At 39.6% G+C, this 23,717-nt stretch overlaps 1 protein-coding gene and 1 pseudogene across 2 annotated transcripts in view; both read left to right on the top strand.

Annotated features, from left to right (window-relative positions):
- Positions 1–18,057: 18,057 nt before the first annotated feature.
- LOC111742905 lies at positions 18,058–18,175 on the top strand (annotated as a pseudogene).
- A 3,189-nt stretch (positions 18,176–21,364) lies between these two features.
- Positions 21,365–23,717, top strand: part of TMEM38B (transmembrane protein 38B) — a 51,134-nt gene continuing 48,781 nt past the window's right edge. Inside the window, exon 1 of one of the 2 annotated variants that reach the window (XM_011364955.2) lies at positions 21,365–21,574. In XM_011364955.2, the coding sequence (XP_011363257.1) occupies positions 21,463–21,574 (112 nt within the window). In that variant the 5' untranslated portion in view covers positions 21,365–21,462. The remainder of the gene's footprint in view (positions 21,575–23,717) is intronic. The other variant, XM_011364956.2, reaches the window with a different exon arrangement.

The following is a 23,717-nucleotide window of genomic DNA, read 5'->3' as shown; positions in this document are numbered from 1 at the left end:
TGGCCTTGAGATTGGAAGCTAATTTAAAAATCACTCTGTAGTCTTGCTTGGTGTCCTGTACTTAGGTCTTGACGATTGCAGTAGTGAGGATTTACAGTTCAAAAGTATTATAGTTCACCGATGGTACATCTCTTTATGGATCATTTGAACCCAACAGAAGAGTTTAGATTGATTATATCATCTATGCTACTCCGTTACTTGAAAACAAGTGTTTGGTCTGCTATGGACACCACTGGAAACTTCTGGAAACCAGGTATAAACGTATCCAATTAGTTATGTAGATCATTAGATTGGCTAATTCGATGCCTTATATGACAGAGGAGAAAATGGATCCAGAGGCTTTTGAAGAGACTTTCTAGATATCACATGGACAGTTGGTGGAAATTCAAGACACGGTGCCAGATCTCCTGACTCAGAGCCCAGCCTTTCTACAGCCCTGTTCAGTCACTAAGTATTTTAGGGTTGAAAATGGACAAGCACCTTATTATTATGCTCATCTTTTTCCAGGAGTGTTTCATAATCTTCGTATTCCTTTTTATCAAAGTTGAATTATTGTGCTTTGTAGAATGTGATTAGAGATATCTACCAAAGATTTTATTTGTTGTTTGTGAGTTTTCAACTACTGATTCTAATTTATTGAACTATTAATTTATTGAAAATAAATTAAGGAAATAAATTGTTCTTATTTTTCTTTTTAAAAAGAATTTCATACATCAACTAAGCACATCTACCCATCCTTTCCATCCTCGCAGCCACTCTTCTGGCTTTGAACACTGCCTCCCCCACCACATTGTGTTAAGAAAAAAAATGTCATGTCCTAGCAAACTAGGCCTTGTGCAGCCTGATCCCATTGTACCCTTTTCTTTACCTTCCACGAGCTCTTAAATATATTGTACATACTAATGAAACTACTTCACTCGATGGTCCCCAAACATGCCCCACTCTTTAATACTTCTGACTTTACTCATGTGATTCCATCTTGCACAAATGTTCCCATTCTCACTTGTTCTATTCGCCCCTCTACCTGCACCAGATTCTGCTTGCAAAAATCCTTCATGTCTGATCTTAAATGCCACTCCTTCAGGAAGCTCAACTCATCTTAAACACCATTTCTTACATGAAGTCCTCCTAGATTTCCACCATTCAATCTAATCTCTTCTTTCTTAGAATCCCCTTATGTCCTTCATGGTACTTATTTCCTCTGCCTGTGTTACAGATATTTTTGTAAGGTCTGTCCCTCCCTCCACCCCAAGCTAAAATCTTGAGGACAGCGACAGTTTCTAACATTTAAGCCATACAGCAGCCCTGCAAGTGACCTCGCATTCAAATTGAGAAAACTATATCGAGACTGGCTCTGTTAAGAATACTCCTCTAGCCTCTCCTAAAAGATCACATTGAAATGAAATGAACAGGCTGAATTTTCCTGAGAAACCAAAAGTCTAAAAGCTCTTCTTAAAAGTTTGTTTCTCATGATATCCATTCAACATGGCCCTTGGAGCACCTGCCTTATGAGGTTACATCACCTGAGAATGGCTTGAGATGACCAAAATATGTATAAGTTAAGCACAACAGGCTTTGTTCTTAAAAAGGCAAAAGATGAAAGGGGTCTGGGAGAATGGACAGCTTAACTGCTGACCCTCAGGCCAAAGGTTACTTAAAAGTCACATTCTTAAATTCAAAGGTCATAGATAAGTAGGGACTCTAAAAGCTCAATGGCAATGCAAAGTGAGGGATTTAAAGTGGCAGGTGTTACAAAATGCCAAGAAATGAATGTAAAGGATTACAGGACGCCAGGGGCAAGCTCTTCTAAACTGAATTTACACTTCCGTGATTCAGAGTTTACTATAAACAGGGAAACTTTGCCTTTTGTTTTCTCTTTATCCCTAATGACCTATCACAAAGAGATTTTAAAGAGCACTGGATTTTTACATAAGCCTTAGTTAGTTTTGTAATTTATCAGATAATTTATACTCTAAGAATTTAATTTCCAGAGCTCAAGAATTCCCTGGTGGTTGAATGAAACAACTTGTTGAATTGCCTTTTTGGATAACTTTAAAAAACAGGATTGTTCAATATGTACATACACTTAGTCCTGATTAATTATCCTTTTAGGAACCTATCATAAAGAAATAATCAGAATTATGCTAAAGAATTATATATGTATATCTATTTTAGAAACTTACAATGTAAGTTTAAAGAAAATAAAATTATAATAATAATAGTAAGAGCCAAGGTTCCCTGAGTGCTTACTATATGCCAGGCACTATGCCAAGAGGGTCCTATGTATCAGCTCACCTAATCTTCATAACAATGTTCTATTGTTAATAACATATTGGTTACATGTATTGTTCTCACTTCACAGATGAGGAAACTGAATTCTAAGAGATTGTTTACTTTGTCCAAGTTTTTACTGCAGAGCCAGAATTTGACCATCAGTCATTTTTACTCGAAATCACTGCTTTTCACAGACAGAATTTTTTTTTTTACATCAGCGTTCTTAATTTTCTTTGATTCTAACCACCTTAATGGAATCCCATGGACAAGGCATATTCCCCAATAACACTATTGGGTAAGCAAGCACAACCCTGAAAAAACAAAGTGTACTGTTCAGAAGCACCCACCCGGAGTAACACCACGATGAGATACCGTAAATGGACCGTCCTGCAGAAGCAGGCTTGAAGGCGAGCCTGCGGGAGTGACTGGTTTGTTGTCGTCTGGACTGGTGGGGTGCCAGCATGAAATTGCTTTATTTTTTCCCAGTCACTGCCTTCAGCCATGCTCTGCCTAATCTTCCTTTCCCATTCTATAATGGCATGTCAGGCAGAGCCCATGCCTTTCCAGTGTTTCTGGAATAAAAAGTTCGGGCCTATCAAAAGCCCATCTCATGTCCTTTCCACCTCTACCCCAACCCTGGCTCTAGCACGACCTATGGCTCAGGACACTGGCACTTGTGAATGTGTATGGAGTGTGTGTGTGTGTGTGTGTGTGTGTGTGTGTGTGTGTGTGTGTGTGTGTTTACACACAGGGTGGGAAATCTGCTCCTTCACTTCTATCTGTCCTGGTTTCAGCTCCTCTGAAGTTGAGGAGGAAGGAGGATCTAAGGAAATGGACAGTGTTTTTCTTCATTGTGTATGGGATTGCATTTTCTTCCTATATTCGGTTTAGACTATTTGTATCAATTCTTTTTAACTAGTGATACAAGTCCTAGGTTTAAAAACACTGGAACAACAGTGGTCTTCACTGAGAACTCGCTCCTCCCAGCGAGCATACTCTGTCTTTTATTTCTTTTATATTTTTACCTCCTAAATTCCACAGGGCTACAGCCTTCCTTAGCATAGCCCATCTCCTTCTAAATTATACTTTTAATAAATCTTACTTCTAAATCTCAGGAAAGAAAAAACACTGGAACATCCGAGAGTTAAGCCTCTTGGGTTCAGCAGGACTTTCCTCAGGCAGTCTTAATGGCCACTCTGACACGCTTCCCGCTTTGTGAGAAGTGGAGTGCTGAACATTTTGCATCTGCTCCAGTAGCCAAATCACTTCAGTGTATTTTTCGTATCTTTCACTAAGTAAATCAAGATTTAATTTTACCATATCGTATGTGTATGTGAGTATGTGCACGTACGTCTATGTAGATGCCCATGTTCTCTTTCTACCAACTTATAAATACACTTGAGAGTGTACAAAAGTGTCCAAAATTGGGAAGCATAGACCCCCTCACACCTTATGTAGGCATTGCACAAAGAATGGATTTAGAACGATTTCAAAAATGAGACAGTGGTGATTGGAAAATACTTGGAAGGGGACCGGATAGTCTGTTACATGAGCTTGTTGGATCTCTAAAAGAAGTTTGGGTGGGGGTTGTCACATCAGTGAAATCTACCAATATTCCCCTCGCTCCTTTCGGTTTGGGCCAGTGAATACCTAGAGAAGGTTAAAATGGAGCATCAGCTGGCCTGACATCCAGTTTTTTGTTTTTTCTTTAAGGTTTTCACCAAGGAGGTAGAGGCTATAGATCATAAGATAAATCCATAGGGAAGAGCCTGGGGTAGGGACTGTGCTCCAATCTTATCACATGGTGTAGTAAATATTCTGGATGGGACAGGCTCTAGAGATGCCCCCTCCTCCGCCACTGCTAGATGGAGGATGAGTGGCTTTCTGGGCAAAAACCGGATACATGTTCAGCTTTTAAGCAGTATGTGAGACTAGATCTCAAAATGCTCTCTGACTTCACCGTCCCTGGATGAGTAGATCTAAAAAGGAGGATGAAAGAAGGATGGAAGACAATCAAGTAAACAAACAAATGTAGTGTTCATCAAACTGGGATCAGTATCCTCTAAAAATCAGCTTTTACCTTGGAACCCTAATATGGACAAATATATTATAAATACTTGGGTATAAAAATTAGTTTTCAGAAGACAGTCACATATATATTCGAAAAGAGGCCTTTCTAAGCAAAACTTTAAAAAATTAAAATTTGCAAGGTGTAAACATCATTTTTTTCTAAGTACTTCTATTTAAAGAATAGATGTATAAGTGCTAACTGGTCAGGTAAAATGTTTAAGTGGATGGCCTAAATGTGTAAAATGTTAAAAAGCTATACATTTTATCATTTGTGGTTATAAGTATGCTAAATTAAAATGGTCTCAATTCAACTGCCATATATTTATAAATTAATAAAGTGTTTTAAAATCTATAGTTTTTCTATTTCAGAAATAATGTTTTTAAATATTTTCTTGAAATAATATGGGGGATATGGTAATATGCCCAGAAAATGATTATCAGAAAGTTATTTTCAAGGCAGGGGGAAACAGAGTGGGACTGGGGTTAGTAACATCAGTACTGAAAATATTTTCGAGCTCTATGAAAGTTTCAAGAGAATGAGAAGACAAGCCACATACTGGGAGAAAATATCTGCAAAAGAAACATTTGATAAAGGACTGTTATCTAAACTGCACAAAGAACTCTTAAAACTCAACAAGAAGAAAACAAAAATCCTGATTAAGAAGTGGGCCAAAGACCTTAACATCTCCTCACCAAAGAAGATATGCAGATGGCAGATAAGCACATGGAAAGATGCTCCACATTATATGCCATCAGGGAAACGCAAATTAAAACAATAAGATGCCACTATGCGCCTGTTAGAATGGCTGAAATCCGGAACACTGACAGCAACAAATGCTGGCAATGACGTGGAGCAACGGGAACACGCTGCTGATGGAAATGCAAACTGGTACAGCCACTTTGGAAGGCAGTTTGGCAGTTTCTTAGAAAACTAAACATATTCTTTCATATGATCCAGCAATTGCACTCCTTAATATTTACCCAAAGGAGTTAAAAATTTATGTCCACGCAGAAACCTGAACATGGACGTTTATAGCGGCTTTATTCATAATTGCCAAAATTTGTCCTTCAGTAGGTGAATGGATAAACTATGGTATTCCAGACAATGAGATATTATTTAACGCTATAAAGAAATGAGCTAGCAAGTCATGAAAAGAAATGGAGGCAACTTAAATGCATATTACTAAGTGAAAGAAGCCAAATTGAAAATGCTACATACTGTATGATTCCAACTGTATGAAGTTCTGGAAAAGGCAAAACTATGGAGATAGTAAAAAGCTCAGTGTTGCCAGATGTGGGAGTGAGAGGGATGAAAAGGCAGAGCACAGAGGATTTGGGGAGCAGTGAAAATATCTGTATGCTATAATGACGGATACATGTCATTATGCACTTACCAAAACCCTTAGAATGTACAGCACTGTTTGTACATGCAGATCCAGGGGAAAGCCCTTAGACTGAAAATCTACCTCTGTAAGCAGAGGGCAGGGAAAGACCAAAGAAAGAGGCTGGCCACTCCAGTTTCTAGTCTGGCAATTTGCAGTTTATTAAGGAAAACTTATGTATGAGGCACGTCTTAGATGGCTGCAAGACAAAGTGGAAATTCTCTGTGCCACTTGTCGGGCATCAAAGAATTATATAGAACAGGGCAGGGTAGACAGGGGTACTGGTACGCGAATAGTCTTAGGTATGAGAAAATGCTTTACATGCTTGACTGGGCCAGGACAACAGCCTGTTCCAGGAACCAGCATGCCACAGGACACAGGGGAAAAGAGAAGTATTGGTTTATGTCAGAAGGAAAGCATCCATTAAGATCACACAGTCTCTGAGCAGGCTTACAGGAAGCAATCTCCGTTCTGGCCCGGTCTAGCTCACAGCTCCAGCATCTGTCACATTATGGAAAAGGCTCTTCTCCACAAACACCTGACTGGGCAGAGGTAAGAGGACACACACACCTGAACTGGAAGAAAAAGAAACATCCAAAAGGCAGGGAGGAAAAAACCAAACAAGACTTAAAAATTCAGGACAACTTGCTCAAAAACTGGGGCTCCAGAAAGGGCTAGCTGGGTAAAGGTGGGTTCAAGTTCTGCTACCCTCTGGTACCCCCAGTGTTACTGGAACCCAGCAAAGGTGTGGCCATGAAGAGGGACTGCCTGATTAGAGCTGCGGTTGCAGAGGTAGGGCAGGGGAGGATAAATACCTGGACCTCTTCCTCTCCTCCCATCCACTGTTCTGCCACTGCCTTCCACTGGTGAACTCAGCCTGAAGCCTGAGAGCAGGGAGGCCAGAGTGATGGAAGCTGAGGCTGGATAGGTTTGCCTCCTGGGGCATAGAGTAGGGCCGAATTTTTACCTCCCCTACCCCCAAATAAGGACCAAGTAATAAATTTTAATGAAAGGTTTTTCGATATCTATTGAAATTGATATGGGATATATAATATTAATATATTTTTTGCATTGTTTGGATGAATCTTTACTTGGTCATGGTGTAATTGTATTTTCATATACTGGCCAATTACGTTCCCCATTCATATCCTGACTATGATGTAAAATATGTCTGAAAAATTCAGACCGTTTCGAAAGGAGCCTTTACTAAAATCTACATGGGAGGACAGAGCAACTTGTCTCAGAACACCTTGCATCACTCCCTTTTACACCACTCAACCACCCTGTCTACATAAAAGGGTGTATAAAATGCAACTGTTTCAGCCCACAACCCAGGGAGATATGGGCTGTCAGAGCTAATGAGCTTCTCAGGCCTTCCCCTGATCTGCTTTTTACCCTTTTCTCTGGATGTCAGGCGGCCAGACTTCCTTCTCATACTTAAGGTGTTCCACGTGCTCACTTTGGCTTCTAGCAGACAGAAATTATTTTCCTGTCTCCCCAGACTAAATTTCTTCCCTAGGCTCCCTAGTTTCTGTAAGCAACCTTGCAGGGTCTCCTTTGTCCCTCTCTGAGAGGCTGAATGGTTCCAGGCTTCAGGAGGAAAGATGCTTCATCAGAGAAACTGAGAAGGATAGATGTACTGGTAAAAAGACAGAGGAGACAAAGCAGAGAAAAGGCAGCTCTTAGGACTTGTAAATTCTTTGCCCTGTGTTTGAATATCATGATACACCTTCTTGGACATATGACATAAACAGATCTGAATATGGCAAGTCGGAGATGGGGAAGGGACATATATATACATCAAGGAAGGATTATTCATAATCATTGAGAGCCTGTTATGTCCAGGCATTTTATAGACGCCATCTTTGATACTTCTAACAACCATTTAATAGAGATATTCGCTTCAGTGTACAGTTGGGGAAATTGTGGCTTAAAAGAGTCCAAGAGAAAGTTGAAATCACGCAGCAAGCAAGCAACAAGGCTGGGCTCTGAATCCATGTCTGCCTTCCAGCCTAGGCCAAATTTCTTTTACAGTGTTCTTCTGCTTCGAACAACAGAAACTTCCTGTGAAATGCTTGCTGCAGATAGGCAATGATTAAAATATTGGGGGCGGGGAGGGGAGGAAAGCAAGCACCGGTAATTTGGTTGGCGGTCTGGGTTTTCTAACCAGAATTCTTTGATGAAAGAAAAATTACCCAACGGAAGTGATGGCAGTCCCACTCTTCTCAAATATAAATTATGTTGAATGGCACTGCCGAAGGAGTATGAGCAGAAGTAAGCCTTCTCTACCCGGCCTCAGATGTCAATCATGTCTTAAGTCGGGCTTGCACGTGGCTTCCGTTTGGTCCCATAGAGTGAGCCACGTTTAGATGCGCTCTGAACATCGGGTAAACTGGTGCAGATGGTGTTCAGTCCTTGGCGGGTACAGGGACTTGATTTCAGGACTCCTTCGTCCTTGGAGGGGAAAAAAATCTTTCTTCTGCATAAGAAGGGTAAAAGAAATCACTTGCTTGAAACTCAACATTTACTGCACACATAATGAAAATCTCAGTTACATCCATAAACTGTCTATAGTGGAGAAAGGTTCACTCGGCCAAAAATTTCCCTGGCTTCACCTATTATAACAAGTTAATTGTTGAGTTTTTCTTTTGTAGTTTCTAAGCACACATCGCCCAAAGGCGTAAACCAACTGCCGTCGCCCAGCGTTTTGTTTTTCTTTTCCAGAAATAAAGAAAAGATACAGAAGTCCAATTCAGAAAGTACTGAGCTCAAACATCCAATGAAGTTTGTTGCCTGCAAGTAAACCCCTTATCAGTCTCCTGCAGAGATTCTAAAACGCTGGTCTCGATAGACCAGATTATGGAGCCGACCCACTCTCAATGCTGAGGAGGAATCAAATCGGCATTCTCTCTGTCAGCAACCCGCGATTTGCCTATCCAGATAAATCAATTAATGGGATGCAGAGCTGGTGTCGTGCCTTTCTCTTCCCCACGCTTACCTCCCTGGGCTTCCCCCCGACTCCTCCGTCCCCTTTTTAATACCATCTAAGAGTCCTTATTTACAAGAGGGCTTGTGCAGGTGCAAGCTTTCGGGCCGGCCGGGGACACAGGAGCGATTGTCGCCCCTCCCCTTCCAAGCTCCAGGCTCCCTCTTTGTGAGACACTTTTCTTTTCTCTGCTTTTCAGACCAAAGACGCCCCTCAGCAGCTAATCTAATCGGATTATGCTAATTTGTACTTCATGAACCCAAACAGCAGAACTAGATCTGCGGAGGGTTAAGGCCAGGAGGAGAGGCGCAACAACTTTGTCGGTAAACCTACCCCCAAAAAGTGCCTAAAGAAAATTTGTCATCCTGTGTTTAGCCTCACAAAGCTGCTACTCTGGGAAGCCCACAGTGCTCTTGACAATTTAAGAGTGCCCAGAAGCCGTCCGTGTTCAGAATAGAAAAGGCAGCGCGGAGAAGGCACAATAAGGGCCACAATGACAAGGCTGTTTGTCCCCCCCTTATAAAGTAAGGTTTCTCCTCTTTCTCCTTCCCAATTTACTCACATTTCCTCTCTTGGCTAATTAATATATAAATTTGGAAGCTGAAGCCAGGTGGTACAACTTCACAACCATTTACTGGCATCTACTACATATTAAGGATGATGCTTGGTGCTACCTGCTGCACGAAAGTGTCTAAGATTTCACATTTGCCCTTCGAAATTTATACTCTGGTAGGGACAGATATCTTAGGCACAAAAATTAGAAAATACCTGCGTGAGGCCATTGCAGTTTCTCTATTTGTTCTTTTTGTCTCACGTTTGCTGACTCTGCTAGTCATCTTCCCTAACCTTTTACAGATGATTTTAAAAAATAACATGTTTAAAAAAACCTTCATATGAAGCTTTATTTTATTCAAAATATATAACATTAAGTATTACTTAATCTTCATAACAGACCATGAGATTAAAACTGATATTTTCAACCCCATTTTCAAGTGTTGAAATTAAGATGTAGAGACCTTAAATGGCTCATCCAAGAATCATCCAGTAATAATTGGGCTTCTGATTCCAAAATGGAGTGTTTCTTGCTCCCACCCCTAGCGTGCTGCCTCACATACTGCGGGAAGGGAACTTAGAAGGCCAACTTCATTCGGTTGTGTATGAGTAAGACTATATACAAATATTAACATTTTACACTAATAGCTCTTAAAAAATAAAAAAACCTTTGTGCATTGTGAAATAGGAAAAACCAATTTGAATTTTCAAATGGTTAAGTGAAATGGTTCAACTGGAATAATCTTGACAAGTGGTTTTGATAAACTGCAGCCTATTTTTAGCCCTTAACTTTCCTGTCACTGTTCTTATGTATTTATACCATTCGGCTTCTTCCTTTCTTGGTTAAGACATCTATAAATGTTCCCTGAATGGGTCTCTCCTTGCATTCTGGAGTCAGACCCTTTCAGGCACCAAGTTCCCGTTGCTCTGGATGGTTAGCAAGAGGCGCTTTTAGTAATTAGTTCCTGAGCCGGTTATACCCTTGGGTGATGAAGCCCCAGCAGTTGCAAAAATCTTCCCTGGAGATTACCACATACCTATCTCTGTCACAACTTGCAGAGGAACATGTCTTTTCTCTTATTCCAAAGTCCTCATTCCCTCTGGGACCTCACACTGAGTTCTGTATCTGATCTGGGAGACTTGTAATTCACAGTTCATTTATGGAGTTGAAAAGATGGACTATCCTGAAAGTAATGAATGAGTGAGGCCTTCTCTCAGTTTACATGCTCACTTTACCACATCTTTCTCTCCATCACCCCTAATATAGACTAAATATGCAGCAATTATCAGTTTCCATCAAGAGAAGAACAGAATGGCATGTTTCATCTCTGCTGTCTTCCCCCCTCCCTTCACTTAAAAAAAACTAAAAAATTATTCACATAGCTTCAGATCTTGTTTTGGGTGGAGAGTGGAAGGGCAGAGGGTTAGAGGTGGAAGATTTCAGATATGTTTAAATAAATAATTTCTTAACACAAAAAAATGTTATTCTCAACTTACAATTGATTGAACATAGGTTTTGTCCGAAAAACTTCCACAACTGGTTTAAATTAGTTCCTTATATAATGGAATATTATAGGTCAATTCCATACTTCCTTTTGCTAGTAGTTTAATATTGCGCAATCTAAACAATAATGAATAGTAGTGGTTTCATGGGTGTATACTTATAGCCAAACTCATCAAGTTGTATACATACATTAAATATGCATAGTTTCTTGTATGTCGATCATACATCAGTGATGTAGTTTTTTAAAAAATAGGAAAGATCAAATAGTTATCAGACTTAGTGGTTTGGTGTATCGGGGCTTCTAATAAAGGTATTTTATTAGAAGGTTAATAAATAACCTTCTAATAAAGGTTATTTATTGTCTATCTTTCATTATTTATAAATATTGAACTCTCTGGATGAATATGTGACACTAACTTCCCACCATGGTATTCTTTCCTGCAGCTTTATGCCATTTCTCCAGTCTAAGTAGTGGCTAGTCTTTGAATTTTCTGGGAAGGAGTTAGTGGAAGGATGCCATATGTTTGAGGTATTGCAGAAAGTGGCAGCAAGTTTTCAGTTTCACTCTTTGACCATTTTCCCAACTCCCAATCCCCATCCACTAAATGCTGCAATTGCCAGCTCTTTGCCATTCTGAAGGGTATAAAAGATGATCTGTTTCTGAGCCTAGTCTTTGGTAGATGAATATATCATGGGACAGGCTCCACATGAAGCATCAAGAGACATAGCAGCAGGCCTTAGAGAGCTTTTAATATGATGCTGGGAGGCAGGAGCATGTATGCAACACTTGGTCTCTGCTTCTGAGAAGTAGATTGCTCTATGAAATTGTTCATCAAATAGTGGCTGACTTGACTGTAGGACAACTGTTCTTCCACCTACTTTATACAGAAATTATTACATCCATTCATGGACTTGACCTTGGGCTTCTAGGGGACAGCTGTTACAAATTCTAGACTTATAGACCAGAATCCTGGTCAAGTTCCAAAGTCTCTTCTTTTAGTTGGAAGCTGGGCACACTATGAATTAAGATCTGGGAGAAGGCCCACTATTCAGTGGCCTAATTTGTTGCCATGTGATTGGCCAGTAACCTCCTGAAAGAAATCCTCTGCTTCATAGCCAGGATGGCAGGCCAAATGCTGTGGTGTATGAAATGGGGTTATGACTCTAGTGCATTTGCTAAACAGCTATTTCCCAGACTTTCTTAACCTCTTGAGTTTAGGTTAAGGGTTCATCCTCCAAGAGCTCTCATAATGCCTTCTGCTTCCTGCTGTTGTTTATGCTGCACAATCTTCATTCACGTGTCTGTGTGCCGCTAGAGCAAAGCTCCCGAGAGCCAGGAGGTGTTCTTCATGGGCACATAAAGTTTATTAGATGCATGAACCAGCTTGTTGGAATTTCCTCACAAATATCTCATGAATCCAATGTAGGCAGTGACGGTGGTGGTTGTTTTTCATGTAACTATTGAGCCATTCACCATTCAACTTCTGAATGGCAACCTTTACGGGGAGTTGTGTTCTCACCCCTACCCTCACTGGCTCTCATGATCTAGCAGCCTGATGGAGAATAGCTGCTTAATGAATTTGGAGCCTGACTGCAGGAACCTTTGCCACCCAGCTCAGAGTTCAAAGTGCCCGCCAAAATGTGCAAGAATTGTACCACTACTTAGCGGAAATTACTTCCCTTTAGGAAGAAGAGATCCCTTGCAATGTGCACAGGCATATAATCGAGGAGTCTCACAGTGAACTTGGCATCTGACCTCTCTCCCCCACTTTTAAAGCAGCTCTGCCTTTGAAAATTTTTCAAAAAAGTAAATGATGCGAAGAGCTGATCATTCTTCAGGGCCAAGATTAGTGGCAGCTAAGGATTAATAATAATCACCAGGATGATTTTTACTAACTTCATGTGCTCTAGAGGGAATTCTTTAGGAAACAGACTCTACGACAGTATAAAACTTGCATGCAACTTAGGGATTGTTTCTCAGGATTCCAGATGAAACCTCTCACTGAGCTGATGACTTAGCAATGCCTTTGACTGGACTACAAAAACTTACACATGAGTTTTCATACCTTGGCTCACTGTGCTACTCTCACAGAGATTAGGCTTCTTCTCAAGAGACAGAAAACCCAGTCAGGGCCAGACTTACTACCAAGCCTCAAGCTGCCTAGTAAGTTTGTTAGAAAATGTCCTTCCTTCTCTTTAATTGAAAATTTTTTGAAATATAAAATACATATCAAAATCGTATAAATCTTAAGAATGCAACTCTATGCATTTTCACAAAGTGAACACATCAAAATCATAAAACAGAACCAAAACTCTAGAATCCCCTCCTCCTGCCTCCAAAAGCAACTACTCTCCTGACTTCTAACTCCACACGTTAGTTTTGCCTGTTTTTGAACTCTATAGAAATGGAATCATGCAGACTGTTCTATTTATTTACTTATTCATTCATTCATTCATTCATTCATTCACTTAAATCTCTGGCTTCCTTCTCTTGACATTATGTTTGAGATTTATTGAGGTTGATGCAGGCACCAGTATTTCATCCATTTCCATTGCTGTGTAGAACATAACACATATATTGCAAATGTATACCACAATTTATTTATTCATATTACTTTTGATGAACATTTGGGCTGTTTTCAGTTTGGAGCTATTATAAATAATGCTGCCATGAACGTTTGTGCACATGTCTTTTGGTGAACATATGTTCTCTTAGGAATGGAGTTGTTGGGTCTGAGGTTATCTATGTTCACCTTTAGCAGATAAGCATCAGTTTCCCAAAGTAGTCATATCAATTTACACTTTCACCAGCAGTGTCAGAGAGTTCAAGTTGCTTAACATCCTCGCCAGTGCTTGGTTTTACCTCTCTTTTTTTTTCATTTTAACTATTTTAATGAGCAGGTAGTAGTATCCTAGTGTAGTTTAAATTTGCATTTCCATGATGACTATTGAAGTTGAACACCTCTTTATATGTTTATTGGTAATTTGGATGTCTTCATTTGTTAACTACATGTTGAAATTTTTGCTTAGTTTTGTATTGAACTTAAAAAAAAACTGGTTGTCTTTTACTCATTAATTTATATGATCATGTTCTTTATATTTTCTGGGTAAGACTCCTTTGTTGGAGATAAATACATCTAGGAAGTATCTTCTTCCACTTTGTGTTTGCCTTTTTATTTCTTTAATAGTGTCTTTTATAATTGGAAATGCTTAATTATAATGTAACCCTATTTATCAATTTTTTTTTTCTTTTGTGGTTAGATCTTTTTATAAGAAGGTGTCTTTAGGATAGCAAATCTTTTTTGGTACCACTTTTTATCTGTCTGGGAAAAATCCTTGTTTGGCTTCTGCCAAGTGTTAGCTTCAGTAGTTTTACTATGGCTAGTCTTCCACATCTTGTCACCAACGTGTTGCTTACTTCATTGGCTTGATTCTTTTTACCTGACATTTTTAATCTGGTAATGATTGACTTTGTTCCTGTTTAAGCCAGCTGACTCAACCTATTCTGGTCCTCAGGTTGGATTTCTTAGTTTCAGCTACAATTTGATTGACCAAATTTGCCAATTAGCCACTCTAATCAGCTAGTCTCAACATTCCTATATCCAATTTTATCCCCAGTCCCCTCTCCTGGTTATGGATTTACAATAGTTGTTGGTCCAGTTGTCCTAACTTCCATCTGGTAGGAATGTTCTCAGCCCTCCTTTAGAATATTCTCTGGCTAACTTTTACTTTATTTTGGTACCTTAAAGTTAGGTGAACTTACAGGATTGGAGGCCCTGCCAAAGACTTTTCCCAACTGGACTAATAGATTTCAATGTAGATGACTTCTAACTGAGAGAATGCAATAACAGAACTCCTAGAAAACCTCAAGAACATGCTTTTAGTAAAAGCAATAGCTTCATCTTCATGTATTAAAGAAATATTGTTATTTCTATTTGGGCACACATTATTATTACCAGGTATTAGGATAAAGAGAATGAAATAAGTATTAAGAATAAAAAATAAAACGCAAAACCAAAAGAGAGAAAAATAAAGAAGAAAAACCTATATCTTTTCTTGGAATGTTAAAGACAGTTTTACTGTGTGACCTAAGCATCCTTTTTTATTGCACAATGATCATTTTGTTCATTATTCAGGTCAATATACTAGAGCACAAATTTGAGTATTACTTTAATAATTTGTTATCCAAATTTTATATATTAGATATTTTCTATGAAATTAGGTTTAAATTGAATTCTATTCATCGTAAGAGAAAATTATTAAAGTCCGTATAATGTTGGGTAAGTTCTGCATAATAATAACTTACATTTATTGAGGGCTTTTGCTGTGCTAGGCACTGTCCTTTGCACATATTAACATATTTAATCCTCACAAAGCCCCATGAGCACCAGAGCATTATTGTCGTCATTTTAGAAATGAGAAAACTGAGACACAGAGAAACTTGGCCAAGGTAATTCAACCAGCAAAGGGCAGAGCCAGGATTTGACCCAGGACATCTGGCTTCAGCACCTGTACTCTTTACCATTATGCCTCTAAAATTAGTAATAATCTATGTAACTTCAGTAATTAAGAAAGCAGTTGGAAAGAAATGTCTAAGTTCCTTCTAAAAGATCTGAATATCATAGGAAAAGAGTAATGGCTAAGATTTATCAAGCAAGTACCATGTTTCAGGTATATGCTAAGCAATTTATATGCATGCTCTCTTAATTTTGGAAATAGCACCATGAAGTAAGTACTATTAATCCTAGGTTAAAGGTGAAGACACAGGCTATAGCGATTTAGCAACTACTTTCTATAAGACTGTGCACTAAGTAGAGTGTCTGACTCTAGTGACTGTGTGTTCTGTTATCACTACGCCACACTGTCTCCCAGTATGAGAGTTTCTCAAGTGACTTTATACTCCTGGTATAAAGTCAATCGTACAATTCGATATGCTGCTACTGGCTGGTTAAGCCTAACAGAGAGGTGGGTGAAGAGGTGGAGGGAAAGACTTGGCTATTATGATCTGATGGGCCCCATCTGAAAGATGAGATCCATATTTATAAATATCCTGATTGTCTAGCTGACTATAGTGAAGATAGGAAAGGCTTTATACAGGGTTCTCTATGCTGGATTTCTAGTTTCATGAACTGCTTAGAGGGAACAAATAGATTTCCATGTTTAAATTGCTTTGGGAAATTATCCCCTTCTGAGATAATCATAATGCCTGCAAGAAATTGTGCTATTAAAAATATTCTCTTTAGCTTTTTTTTCCGGACTAAGAAAACTGATTAATTTTTGTATGCAAAACTATAAGAATATTCAGCTTCATGGATAATAAATATTTTTACATTTTATAGATTTTACATTGTACATGATTATACAGATTTACAGATATTTAAAAAACATAGTGATTGGAGCAGTCCCTGGAATATATGTTCTATCTATACATACATGTACAATTCCACTAATTGAACATAGACTTTAAAATAGAATTTAGAGCTATGTGATGTAGACATGTTCTGTGCGAAAGCTAGAATACTCTGGGCTCCAGTTATAGAGTACGTATTTGTTGTCCACGGTCATATAAAGATAGCTTTACACTGGAATGATTTGCCTCCACGATTGTTATGCTCAGAACCCACCTGCAATTGCACTTGCCCTTTCTATTTGTACTTCTGAAGCTTCCTGTTGTTTGGACACATTTATGAAGCTCTAGCTGGGAATCTTTTTGTTTGCCCAAAAATCTGGTGCACATCGCGTTCTCTTTGCTAATGTTTTTGTTCAATCAACCCGTTTACACAGATCACTGACATTTGTAAGTTCCTAGCCCTAGCTACTGTGCATTTTCTTTTAAACTTCACTCATTGACATCATTTTCCAATGTCTCTCCTTCGCCTGTTTTCTGACATAACAAGATGTTAATTGGAATTTATTACCTTGGAATGCCAGCTAGAGATCCTAAGATAAAAGATGTTACCTCCACATTCTAAAGAGAGGAGCTAGATTGTCTAAGTGGGACTTAATTAAAGATAACAACTGGTTCAGAGACTTTCCCTCTGAACAGCCCAGGAAGTCAAAAATTTGAAAGAGAATTCGTAGAAGGGAACTCAAAGAGTCAGAATGCTTTGCTTTTCTACTCCTGTCCCTTGAGGAAGGAGGGGCTTCCCTCCTTCAAACTATTTCAGATTCTATTGAAACAGATGAAGGATTATTTTTTCTCACATAACAGTAAATCAGGGAGAGATAGCTGATACCTTCTACTATTATCTACTATTTTCTTTCTCTCATGGTATGGTCACAAGATGGCTACAGCAGCTCAGTGCAAAAAGAAAAGGAGAAGGGCCCATCCCAAGGACATAAGTCACATTTGTAAAAGAAGCCACACTGTTTTTATTGATGTATTTGTCTGTTCTTTTACCAATACCACATTGTCTTGATCTCTGTGGTTGTAGAGTAAGCCTTGAAGTTGAGTAGTGTTGGTCTTTCAGATTCGTTCTTCTTTACTTTGTTTCCAAAAGCATGTCAACAGACTTACTTTTCAGTTTCATTGGCCAATATTCTAACACATGGCCACCCCTTGCTGAGAGGCTAGAAAAACCATATTTAATGTTTTAACTCAACACGCAGAGTTGTACATACATGTTTGGTTAGCCATCTGCTGGTGTCTGCCATAAGTGTAGATGTTGAGAGAACTTGCTATATAGAAGTCCATGGCATAATTGTGGAATCCACGAATGTACCCCATGAATGAGTCAGCACTGGGAGCCTGCCAGAAAGAATATCAATAGCTAAAACAAAAACAAAAACTATAACCAATACTTGCTAACTAGAAAGCCTTCTCTTCCTTTTCTACAATTTCCTTACCTACTACTTTGCCCCTGGAAAATGCAGAAGATGGAAGGAGCAGAAGATGAGGAAAGGTTGAAAGATCAAACCGTGCCCCTTTTCCCCATTGCGAGCCTGTGGGCCAGGCAGCCCTGAGGTGATGGAATGGAAGAAGCTCTGAATTTGATGCAAAATTGATATTTCAACTAGACTGGACTTTAAATTATCTATCTATCTATCTATCTATCTATCTATCTATCTATCTATCTATCTATCTATCTATTTATTTATTTATTATCATAAATGACAAGGAAGCAGTGGAATCTGCTGAGATAGTGTTAAAGTATGGAAAGGGGAGATCTGACCCAGGATCTTGGTGGGGGGCTTTGTCTGGAGGAAGATAAATCTACTTACTGATTGTGCCCCCACTGAGTTCAGCTCCTTCAACAAACTGGTTATGTTGGAAACTACAAACTCCTTTAGTCTATGGCCATACTACCCTGAACAAGCCCAGTCCGTCTGATCTCGGAGGCTAAGCAGGGTCAGGCCTGGTTAGTACTTGGATGGGAGACCACCTGGGAAGACCAGGTGCTGTAGGAGTAAAAAAATACAAAAATAAGGGATTGTAAGCTGACCAGGTCCTTGCAATCTGTGAGGTCAAACAAGAGTTGCCTTGTCTAAAAAAATAAAAAATTAAAAAAAAATTAAAAATAAAAATTTAAAAAATTTTAAAAACCCCAAACTCCTTTAATCCTGGCTGTTCGTCCAAAGCCTTGACTCCCAATAGGTCCTCCTGGCTCTCATCTGGTGGCCTTTTCATTGCTGTAGGGATGCTGGATCTGTCAGTATACGACAGCTTTGGGAGAGTATTTTGAGTCTGCAGGATAGGAGAAAGCCCAGGAGGAGTACTTAGGGGAGATTGGTTATAACAGGATAATAGCAAATCCTGATCTGTCACTAGCTGCCTTTGTGATCGCTCTCTAGCCTTGAGTTAACTACTCTGAAATAAATAGGCTAAAGGAAATGGTTGTAATAGATATCTCTTGTGATGGCTGCCTGGCTCCCTCCCTTCCCATTGCCTTTGATACCTAGGGATGCTTTAGGTCCATGTGACTCATCCTCCCTCCAGAGCTGGTTAACCAGAAGAGGACATCTGTCCCAGAGCAAGGCAGGCTCTCTTTATTGAATAGGGGGACACAGAGACTGAACAATATTGACACTATCAGTAATTGAGAGCAGCTCACACCCACCTGCTGCTGCTGGGCCCAGAAATGCCCAGCTTCTTGCCCTTCTTGGGGCTTGATGGCTCAACAATTCCTTGGTTTTCATGAGGTTTCCTGGTAGCTTTCCAGTAAATCCCTCACTTTGGTTGGGATTTCAGTTTCCAGTGTGAGAAATAAGTGAGCTGAGTCAGATTTTCCAAGTCACCATATCAAAGGCAATATTATTAGATACATGCTGAGCCTAAAGGGTTGAGTGTACACCTAAATTGGTTTATCTCTTAGATCTCATGCACCAACACCTCATTTTACTCATTCAGTGGGTTTTCTTCTTGAGGGCAATTCTCCTTGATGATATTGAACATTATAAAAGTTGAATTCAAATTAAGCACATTTTGTCTGAAACGTCATACATTACACTGTCATTTGGTAGGGTGTAGTTATCAAATACCTATCAAAATAACTTTAGAATGAAAATGCTTAACCAGCATACTAAAGTTTTAGAGGACCCTTTAATATGAAACTTTCTAATCATGGACTCTTTATGGTTCTTTGAAAAGTTATTGTTATTGATTTCCCAAAGTGAAAGGCATGCCACTCAGTGGATAGAAAGCAGTATTGCAGAGAAGAAATAGGATTACATTTGTGATACTGAGTTTTGGGATGTTGCCACCTGGACCCAGCAAGCTGAGACTAGGAAGGCTTATGTGAGTTGTTCTTCAGTTAATTTGATGATAAATATTAGTGGCTTGGCTATAATGTTTGTGTAGAGGTACACACTGCCCCCAAATAATTTATTCATTTATAACGAAGATAAAAGAATGTATAAAAAGTATACAAAGAATCAACTAAAACATGAAAGTATAAATAATCACAGGTGTTGCTTTTTTTCTTTAGCTTTGCTAGAGATCTAAAAACTTTTCTCTATAAGAAATGCTTGCTTGGGAAACCACATACAAAAAGTATTTTAGCAAGTCTATTATTTCTTAATAAGTAATGAAATGTAGAGATTTACTACAATTTCCCCATGTTTTGAACACTTAGTGTTTATGGCACAATCTCTGACATCCAGCAAAATGCCTGGTACCTAACAAGCATGCAAAAAACATTTGTTAAGGGAATTAAAACAAACATAAACATTCAGGTTAAAAAAAAAATCAATGTAAGTCTCCCTTTGCAGTGCATACTCCCATGCAGCTCTTATCTATTTAGCAGCACATTATGTATTTCCAGTTTCCTGGTGCCAGCATGATTTGTTGACACATCGGAAAAAAAAAAAAAATACCAAACTAAATTTGTTTTTCCTACCCAAACCGGCTCCTCCTTCTTGTTTCTTACTTCTCTGAATGCAACCATAATTCTCCTACTCACCCATTCCCCATATCCTTCTTTGACAAAATTGAGTTGACATCAGTTGACAGTCTATTCTGTTTCTACTGCTTTCCCCCCCACAATCCAGGTCCCTACTCTTATTGTCCTCAGCCTCTACTACCTTTTGCTTGGACCATGAATACCCTCCGATCTTCCCTATCTCTTTTTACCAATCTATTCCTAATTTTGTTGTTTGGTTGAATGATCCCCTCTTGCCCCCCCCCCCCCCCCTCCCTCCCCAAAAAAAGAGAAAGAAAGAAAAAGAAAACCCAGTGTAGCAATTTTAACCCAGTCTGAATTCTGGCTGTGATATGCCTGAGTGTACTGTTGTGATGAAGAGCCTAGACTCAAGGACTTTTTTTTCCAGTCTCATTACTGACTTTGTAGTCTAGCCCAAATACCTTCCTCCATCTCTACCTAGCTTTTAAAGGCTAGTTCACCTCACCACTTCCCTGAAATAATCTTCCTCTCCTGGGAACTGCCATAGTATGGCTCCTATACTTCTCACTACCTGCTTTGTGCAAATTACATGCGTCCTTTAAAAATTTTTTAAATTTCTCTTGGGAGAACACAAGTTTCTTGAGAGCAGGATATTAATCGTACTCTTTTTATATATCTCCAATAAGTCACAGTATGACTTGAGTACTGTAGTTGCTCGATAAATACAGGAGAATAACATCAATTTATAGAAATAAATTTGAGATTCTTCCCTTTAGATTGCATGTGTTTATCCCAAACCATAGAACTTTATGTGAAAACGGGTGCATATATGTATATAAATCAAATTTAAAAAAAATAACTCACTTAAAATAATTTCTTGAAGACTCCACCAAACTTTTGTGGGTTAGTTATATTTAACATATTAGAAGTTATAATAGAAAAAATTTACAGTTTTTTATGTATTCATTTTAAAACCGTAAATACACTAAATGTTAACATTAGCAATGCATTTTTATTCATTATTTATGTTTGATTCATCTGCCCATTCTCCCGGGCCTGGCCCAGATTCCAGCACGAACATGCTGGCCCCTTATTAGGAGAACATCAGACCTGCGGAAAATAGCGAGAACTCTTTCACCCCGCCCACCCGTCGCCCGCCCGCGCGCGCGCCTGTGGCTCCCCGGGTTCGCGGCCCCGCCCCTCCGCTCGCCGGCGCGGGTGCCAGGGCGCACGCGCAGGGCTCCTCGAGGGCGCGCAGAAGAGCGCGCGGCCGCGGCCGCCCCTCCCCCACCTCTCACCGCGCAAGCCGTGAACCCGTCGCCTGGGCACCTCCGGTGGTGGTGGTAGGTCGTCGTCATGGCCTCTCCGTGGGATGAGCTGACCCTTGCCTTTGCTCGCACGTCTATGTTCCCCTTTTTTGACATCGCCCACTACCTGGTATCCTTGATGGCGCTGAAGCGTCAGTCGGGTGAGTTCGGGGCGCCGCAGACTGGCCACCTCAGGGTCCCCTTCACGGTGAGGACGGCGTGAGCCGGCTGAGCGGCCGAGCTTACCTCTGCCCTAGAAAGTCATGTAGTCAAGCTAGAGGGGTGTCAAGAGCCGGCTCCACTGACCCGTTCAGTACACATGGGGAAACTGAGGCCGGGAAGGGCGGTGGCCCCAGTACTCGCCAAAGGAGTTGCGACCTGAGGTCCGCGACGCCTGGGGCTGGCCCTACAAACCTCGGGAAGGACTCCCCGGATTGGTGAGTGGAAGGCGCTGCAGCCTGCGGAGCCAGGGTACTGCGGGTGCCTGACCAGGAGTTGCGCGGTCTTCCTGGGGTGCCACCACTTCCTTGCAAAGTATTTAAAAGTCACCTAGGAACAAAGCTCCCAGAGGCAGCAAGTCTGACTTAGTCGCTTGGAGTAATGAATAGTTATGGACTGCTCTTCAGTAATGAAAGTTGTATAAACACTTAAAAAGTCTCAAGTAGGCACATCCATCAGGCATACCCTCTTTTATTGAGCTTTGCTTCACTGGGCTTCACAGTTATGGCGGGGTTTTTTAACCCAAAAGAAAAAAACACAAAACGCTCCTTACCAGCAAAAAGTTTACCACTCACATGATTGCCATACTCTTTTTATTGCTGTCATCTGGAACCGAACAGCAATATCTCCGAGATATGCCTGTATTCCCTTTAACGGAGTGTGCTACCACCTTGCTTAGCATGTTAGACAAAACGATTATCGAGAAGAGACTGGATTTCTATTTTCGATTTGTGAGTGACATTATACAAGAGTGAGTCATTTGGCATAGATTTACTATCTGTAGAATGGGGATGTTGTGTTAATAGACAGCGTTTTGTGTTCTTTTCACTATAGGGTCAAGGAGTAATATTCATATTTTCTTGTATTTTACATTCAGGATATGTTTGCTCTAATATTGCTTTACTTGTGCAGTTACTTTACCAGCCTTTTCATTTTTTGAATTGCCTCTTTTTGTGAGGTCAGACGTTTGTTTTCTTTTTCTACTTCCTGTGTGTTTATGCTGCCTTTAATCTTCCTTGTTCTACAGAAAGTTGATGAATGAGAGCTCCGGATAATGCTGTACTTGTTATGGACTACTGTTTTTTTTTAAACTTTGTATCTCAAAAATATTTTTTATTTGCATTGAAGTTTGTAGCCCAGTCTAAGTCATTGTTGGTAGAAGAGTTGACTTGGATAAGGGGAATATTATTGCATTAAATCAGGACAGATCATCTGCATAAGCTATTGCTTCCTTGATTTGAAAAGTACATTTTCTCATGTCATATTCAGGAATTGATATTTCCTTGTGTAGGTTAAATCAGAGGTTCTCAAAGTGTGGTCCAGGAACCCCAGGGGTTCCTGACACTTGCAGGTCAAAATTATTTTCATAATAATATGTAGATGTTATTTGTCTTTTCACACTCATTTTCTCACAAGTGTACAGTGGAGTTTTCCAGGGGCTATATGACTTGGGATACTATAACAGATTGAATGTAGAAGCAGTTATGAGAATCCAGCTGTTTTCTGTTTAAAGCCAAACCTTAAAGAGATTTGCTAAAATATAAAACAGTGTGGCTTTTCTCACTAAATGGTTTTTGTTTTGGAAAGTAGTTTTCATAATGAATACATTATTTATGTTAACATTTAGTGCATTTATTATTTTTGAAATGAATGCATAAAGAACTCTAAAAATTTCCCGTTGTAATTTATACTAGTCTAATTTTGATACATGCAACCCATATAAGCAAAAGATCTTTGGGGTCTTCAAGAATTTTTTTTGTCAGGCTTTTTAAAGGTTTAATTTACTTATATTCACTTTTTTACTATAAAGTTCTTCATTTTTGGATGAGCACATATAATCATGTAACCACCCCCACAATCAAGATATAGAACAGTTTCATCATCCACCCCAGATTCCCTTCTGCCGTTTTGTAGTCAGCCCTCCCCCAGCCCCAGGCAACCGTTCATCTGCTCACTAATGTTTAGGGGTGCAGAGAAGTCCTGAGACCAAAAAAATTTGAGACTCACTGTACTAATTGAATGCTGTCGCAGTATTGCACATGGTGTGAAAAATATTTTATATTCCAGTACTAGTACTTGCAACAG

The sequence above is a fragment of the Pteropus vampyrus genome, unplaced genomic scaffold (assembly GCF_000151845.1).
Source record: "Pteropus vampyrus isolate Shadow unplaced genomic scaffold, Pvam_2.0 Scaffold103, whole genome shotgun sequence".
In the NCBI taxonomy this organism is placed as follows: domain Eukaryota; kingdom Metazoa; phylum Chordata; class Mammalia; order Chiroptera; family Pteropodidae; genus Pteropus; species Pteropus vampyrus.
Note: the sequence above shows the minus strand (reverse complement) of the source record. Positions and strands in the feature narration are given on the sequence as shown.